Source organism: Poecilia formosa, unplaced genomic scaffold (genome assembly GCF_000485575.1).
Source record: "Poecilia formosa unplaced genomic scaffold, Poecilia_formosa-5.1.2 Scaffold620, whole genome shotgun sequence".
NCBI lineage: Eukaryota > Metazoa > Chordata > Actinopteri > Cyprinodontiformes > Poeciliidae > Poecilia > Poecilia formosa.
Genome location: NW_006800559.1, coordinates 62928 through 70141, shown reverse-complemented (window position 1 = coordinate 70141; position 7214 = coordinate 62928). Strand labels below are relative to the sequence as shown.

General features: G+C 37.9%; 1 protein-coding gene across 4 annotated transcripts in view; it reads right to left on the bottom strand.

The window, feature by feature from the left end:
- Positions 1-1992: 1992 nt before the first annotated feature.
- Positions 1993-7214, bottom strand: part of pex12 (peroxisomal biogenesis factor 12) — a 21195-nt gene continuing 15973 nt past the window's right edge. For all 4 annotated transcript variants that reach the window (XM_016665794.1, XM_007541617.2, XM_016665793.1 and 1 more), the window contains exon 4: positions 1993-3291. In XM_016665794.1, coding sequence (XP_016521280.1) covers positions 2901-3291 — 391 coding nt within the window. In that variant the 3' untranslated portion in view covers positions 1993-2900. The remainder of the gene's footprint in view (positions 3292-7214) is intronic.

Below are 7214 nucleotides of genomic sequence, written 5' to 3'. Positions count from 1 at the left end.
AATCTGCACCATCCAGCCCAGCTTTGATGAATATTGGAGACTATCTCATACTTTTACATTTTGATCAAAATCCGGCCTGTGTGTTTCTCCATGTAGACTGTGATTCACGTCGTCATTTAATGTGAAATTCCTTTTTATGGGGTCAGGCTGAGGCCTCAATACCATAACAGGGCCTAACCCTTCTAAAGCAGTGGTCCCCAAACTTTTCCCTTCTCTGGTGGGGGGGCTGGAGATTGTTGACGGGGTGGGGTGCGTTTCTCGATTGATTTTTACCCAGAAAGCATATGGGCAAAACCCATGAGTGAAACGGTCACTGGGACTGACTAGTATATATGCCATTGAGGGAATGTAACTTTAACATATTAATTTCTCATATGTTAACATAAAGGCTCGTTTTGAAGTATAAGTTGCTACTTACAGGCATTGCTTCGAAGAATTCGACCTGGAATGCGGCGTTCATAACAGACACGTGTTCATTTGCTCTACCGCGAGCAAACAACCGTACTGATTAAATAACAAAAGTCAAGCAGTTCCCTAAAAGTCCAACAGATGGCAGCAATGCGCCCCACAGTTTACAGGACACACTTCCTGCTAAAGCGCCCCCTGGTGGTTGAAGAAAAATCCACATATAAACAGGAAAATACAATAAATGAAAAAAAAATCTGAATGCTCTCTGGTATTGTTCAGGGGGCCGGACCAAATGTGGAGGAGGGCCGTATCCGGCCCGCGGGCCGAAGTTTGGGGACCCCTGATGTATGTCAATGAAGGGGAAAAAACTCAACCCAGACTTTAAGTTTAGGGTCTGATTCGCAGAGTATGAAGTTAAATTTGTTTCCCAATTATTCAATAAAAAAAAAAAAACCTAACCTCAGTTAAGTAATATAAAAATGTAATCAAAACTTTTGGAATTGTAATGATTTATTTTTTTAAAAAGTTGTTTAAAAGACTTTTTTAAATTAAATAACTCACTTTTACCAAACATAAACATTTATTTGCACACATCAGAAATCTTTTGTTGTGATTTTAGGCCCTGCCCATGATATCATGTGAGAATCACAAGCAAACCTTTGAGTCACAAACAAAAACTTAGAATAGCAAGAAAAGATTAATGACAAGCACAAATAAGTTTGTTTTGCAAAAAAGAAAGTTAACTTCATGAGTCAAAAATGTGTGAGTTAAATAAAAAAAATAAAAATAAGCAAAACTCAGTAGGCTTTTCTCATGGTGACATGCATTAACAATTCAATTTTTGCTTTTGTTTTTTTCTTTTTTCTGCAGTTCCACGTTAAAGTTTGATGCAGCTCTGCTTTCCTGAATGGACCATCTTCATCTCCACTGCAGCAAACAGGCAGCTCTTTTTTATAGATTACAGTACACTAAAAGGTAGCATTGTGCCCTTGTTTATATTTTTAATAATGTAATTCTGTAAAGACAAAATATGTCTGGTGGTCCAGCTGTGATTTACATATCTTGCTAAATATTGCTGAATATTGCAATACTTTCCTATAACAAAATAGACCTGCAGAAATAAATTCTAATAAAATATCTTACATATAGTGTTATGCTCTATATAGAGATGTTCGTTAGCTTTGATTGTATATCTCACAATTTTGTAATTTATCATTGTTTATTAAACTCTGAAAGCTGATAGGCTTTGTTAATATTCTGTCCTATATGCGGTTAGATGTGTCCTTTTTTTGTTGTTGAGCACCTAATCCAGTGTTTCTCCACCCTGGTCCTCACCGCCCCCCTGTCCTGCATGTTTTAGGTGTTTCCCTTCTGCCACACACCTGAATTCCATCTCTGGGTGATTAACAGGCTTCTGCAGCACTTGATGGTCATGCAATCATTTGAATCAGCTGTTCTGGAATAGAGGCACATCTAAAACATGCAGAGCAGGGGGGGCTGAGGACCAGGGTGGAGAAACACTGATTTAATCAGTGAAGGAAATATTATTACCATATATTTAACTTGTCCTTTTTTTTTGTTTTTAAGGTTTTGTTGGCTCTAGTGGCCTTTATTTGAAAGTAGTTTGACAGGAAACAGGGTAATCAGAGAGGGGGAAGGCATGCAGCAAATGTCACCAGGCCTGGAATCAAACCTGCAACCACCACCACGAGGACGAAAGCCTCAATACGTGGGTTGTGCTTTGCCACTGTGCCACCACAACTTGTCCCTGTACTTTTGACCACTCTTGACGGATGAGTCAGTCAGCAGCAGCTCTAACTGTGACAAGCAACACTGTGCTCACTGACAAGAGAGACAAAAGGTATATATATGATAAAAAAATAACTTGTTTTAAATGTGTGATTTAAACTGGCCATTTAATTATATGCCAAAACTAAAGTTAATTCACAATGTAAATGTTATTTTAAGCCAAGTTAAAAAAAAAATCAGTAAAGTATGTAAATTATGCAGCAACTGATATGGCTCAACTTTCCAGTGTTTTTTTGGTGATGACAGTTAAGGGGTTAAAAAAAAGTAAGTTACAACAATTCACATTGGCTGTGAATAAACTAAATTAAATTACCATAATTGTTAAAAACTACATGGAAAGTTGAGTGAATAAATCGATATTAAAAATTTTTTAACACCCATCAACTTAATTTTGATTTCTATTACTCTTCTGAGGTCTAAATAGAAGCTGAGGCAGGAAAGGTTTTATTAGCAGCACAATTATATATAGTATTTTTACTGATTTAATAACTACAAAGACTGAGTGTAAGCCATTAAAATCTGAATCAGATCAGAATTTATCAACTTTAAAATCAACTTTTGCACACAAAAGTGAAATAACATTTTCACTCTTCACAAAGAGCTGTTGCACAGGAATGCGGCAAACAGTAAGGTCACATTTCTCCAAAAGATGGGAAACATCTGAAATGACCTCCAGAGAACTTTTAACTCTCGGACTCATAGATCTTGATGAGGTGTTGCAGTTCTGTGGGGAATCCAGTGAGTGGGCAGCAGTGATTAGCCTTCACATAAGTGTAAATGCAGCGGTAACAGAAGACAAAGCCAGATGTGGACAGCACCGTGGAGTTGGCCCGGAGCTTTCGGCACAGTGGGCAGTTCTTCTCGTCTGCTGCTGGTTGGACATCCTCCTGCAGATGGAGCGGGGGAGGAGGTGCAGGCAGGGAAGTGATGGTTTTAACTGTGCTCTGGTTTTCCGAGGAATACCACCACTCCAGGAACTGCATGAAGAAGACGCCCAGAGACAGGGAGGTGGAGAGGGAGACGGCCACACCCTGCGCTGCCCGAGACATGAGCCACCATGCTCTCTGCATCAGTCTGAAACCACAGGAACAACAGCATGATGTGTATATCTGAATGGAGAACAGAGGTTCTCCACTCAGATATACACATTATGTTCAAGTTGCATTCATCAGAAAATCTAGAAGCAGGATCTTTTTTTTTTTTTTTTTATATAACGAATACAAATAAGTGCTAAAGAAATTCCTGAAGCTCCGTTTCCTCGGGTACCAATAATATAAAAACGTGACCTTTTCCTCACAAACGGCCCTGAAGCAGCAGAACATGTTTGTTTTGCACTGTTCCCTTTGAACACTGAAACTGATGCTACTTAGGTCCATTTCCAGGGTTTCCAGTACACTATCACTTTATCTAAGACAGGGGTGCCCAATACGTTTATCCAGGAAGGTTTTGAGTCGATCTCGGTAGATGACCATCTGAACGCCGCCAGGACGCTGAGACCAGCCCTTCCTCTTCTGACGGGCTTATCAAAAATATTCACTAAGATCCTAAACGTTTGTAGCTTCATTAAAAAAGAATAATTATAAAAAAATCAACAAAACATGTTAAAATGAATAATCTCAGTAGTTATTGTTTCAACAAGGTGTTGCGCAATTCAGTGCCTTTCAGTCCCATTAACAAAAAAAAAGAGAAAAAATTAAGGGGACTCAAAAACCGACTGACGAGCAGAGCAGGAGTTTAAATTAGCTACTCAACCACCGCTGTGTTCATGAGAGGCTTATTAATAATCGAGAAATAAATATCAAACCTGGAAACATGATATTGTAACGGACTGAATGTTGTGTTTTTAATGTAATCCTTGCTCGGCTTGTGGGGTGCAGGCGGTTGGCACGGCAACGGGTGTGCTTAAACGACAAAGAGACAGAGAGTAAAAAGGTAGGAGTGGTTTTGAGTTGATCGTCTGTTCGGGTTGTTTTACCTTTGTTTACCTTTGCTGTGGCTCATCACACCTGCTGTAGTTTCTGAACATTCAATAAACGACAAAATTGGACTAATGACCTCGTTTGTGAGTATACGTCACAACAAACATCAAATAGGACAAATATATTTCATTTGTTTAACAAACAAATGGGTAATTATGTGAAACTAAATTAATTATATCCCGAATTCAGAAGATTTTCCTTTACTGGGCTCTTTGGTTCCTCCTATCAGTCTGTAGTTTCTCATACTGATGTCATCAAACCAAATTTCAGATCTACCATGACTGACTGACACCTGCTGGCATCAGGTTTGCAACCAGCTTCTGACTGAGAAACCAGTAAGCTGCTCCCAGTGTCAGAATCTCACTGAGGAAGGAACTGCGTTAGGTTTTATTTCTGCTATAGCTGATGCATATTCGCATATAAAATAAGTCAATAGAGTTTAATTTGCGATTTTTATGTCTTTGTGTCATGAGGTAGGGCCATACTCTGGATTTGGTGTTAACACACGGGCTTTGTTTGGATATCATTGAAATCTTTCAGATTGTATTTCAGATCATTTCCCTGTTTTATTCTCTATTAAGATTTCACCTTCTGTGGTTACACGCAATGCTAAACCTTTACTTTGTCGTACCATTAACTCTGATGCTGCTCTTCAACTGAATGCAATCTTAGCTCCTACTACATTCCCTACTGATAACCTTGATATTGAAACTCTTATTACAAATTTTAACAACGTCTGTTTGAATGCTCTAAATACTGTAGCTCCTTTGAAAATTAAATCAAGTACAAGAAAGAAAGTTTTGGAGCCGTGGCTTAATGAAACCACTTAAGCGCTTAGACGAGATTGTAGGCGCACTGAGAGGAGGTGGAAAAAAGATAAACTGCAGGTTTCCTTTGAAATTTTGAAAGACAGTTTAATTATCAGAATGCTGTCAAATTAGCAAAATCGAAATATTTTATTACTTTTGTAGCTTCAAATAGGCATAGGCCGCGAGTCCTTTTTAATGTCCTGGATAGGATTGTCAATCCCTCGATTATATCTAGTCCTTTAGGTTCTGTTGAACGTTGTGAGGCTTTTTCTATGTTCTTTATAGAAAAGATTGAAGCTCTTAGAGGCTTGAATAAGCTGGTAGATTTAGATTCCCATGGAATGCCACAATGCACAGCTATTCTAGAGCATTTTCAGACAGTTTCTATAGATGAACTGACTTTGGTTATTAAGCATTTGCGGCCTTCAAATAATCCATTGGACTGTCTTCCTACTCGTCTGATAAAAGACATTTTTCTGATTTTTGGCAGCTATATTCTTACGGTGATAAATACCTCATTGCAGTCAGGTTGTGTCCCATCTACTCTTAAACATGCTGTGGTCAAACCTCTTCTTAAAAAATCCAATCTAGACCCCAGTGACCTAGCAAATTTCAGGCCCATTTCTAAATTGCCTTTTTTATCTAAAATTCTTGAGAAATTAGTTTTTATTCAGCTTGAAATGTTTTTAAAAGATAATAATATAACTGAGAAGTTTCAGTCTGGGTTTAAAGTTGCTCATAGCACTGAATCTGCTTTGCTCCGAGTGTATAATGATCTCCTCTTAACAGTTGATTCAGGCAACATTGCAGTTTTACCTCTAGATTTGAGCTCTGCATTTGACACTCATCAGATTCTCTTACATAGATTAAAACACTGTGTTGGCCTGCGAGGCTCTGTATTCGAATGGTTTAAATCTTACTTAGAAAACAGAACCTTTTCTGTTCATCTGGACCAATCTTGTTCTGGGGCTAAACCTTTAAAGTATGGTGTTCCCCAAGGGTCAATTTTAGGGCCCATTTTGTTTATCTTGTATTTACTGCCTCTTGGTAAGATTTCCCAAAAATTTAATATTTCCTTTCATTGCTTTGCAGATGACATCCAGATTTATTTGCCCCTTAAATTGCAAAATGGTACAAATTATTCTCTTCAGCTGTTGCTAAACTGTTTAGCTGAAGTTAAATTATAGATGGAAAAAAACTTTCTTCACCTCAATGAAAGCAAGAACTCAAGTTCTATTATTTGGTCAGAAACTTCAGACTACAAATCCAGATCAGATTCTTGGTTCTTTAGCTCGGTCATATCAGATCTCTGCTAGGAATCTTGGTTTCACTTTTGACAGCTCTTTAAAACTAGATAAACAAGTTAGTTCTGTCGTTAAATCGAGTTTTTACCACCTTCGACTTTTAGCAAAAGTTAAATCTTATTTCTGTTTCAAGGACTTTGATGGACTCATCCATGCCTTCATAACAACTCGTCTGGATTACTGCAACTCTTTATATAGAGGGATGGATAAATCACAGATTCAGCGACTTCAAATGATCCAGAACTCAGCAGCACGGCTTCTCACAGGAACCAGGAAGCATGACCATATAAGGCCAACTCTGGCATCCTTACACTGGCTGCCTGTCTTTTATCGAATAGATTTTAAGATTCTTTTGTTAACTTTTAAAGTTTTAAATGGGTTAGCCCCCCCTTATCTTCGGGACCTTTTAAATTTCCAGTCTGTGTCCAGAACTTTACGATCAAATAATCAGTTATTACTTACAGTTCCTCGAACTAGACTTAAGAGGAAAGGAGATCGAGCTTTTTCTGTTGCTGCTCCTGTTTTATGGAATAACTTACCTTTCCAGATTAGATCTGCCCACAGCCTGGATCATTTTAAATCGCTTCTTAAAACTCATTTTTACTCTTTGGCATTTAATTGACGTGTGTTCTGTTTTGTCATTTGTGTTGTTGTTTTTGTACAGCACTTTGGTGCAGTTTTATACCTGTTGTAAAGTGCTATATAAATAAATTTGACATTTGAGGTAGATCTCAGGTCCCTGGTGAGAGAAAAAGTATTTCTTGCTCTCAAAAAGTTTGGGCACCCCTGACCAAGAATTAGGGCCAGGGGTGAAAGTAGTTTTAAATTCTTGGGGGTACTATGACAAAAATAAATTAAAAAAACTAAATATATATATATATTTAATTTAAAAATTTTAACTTTTT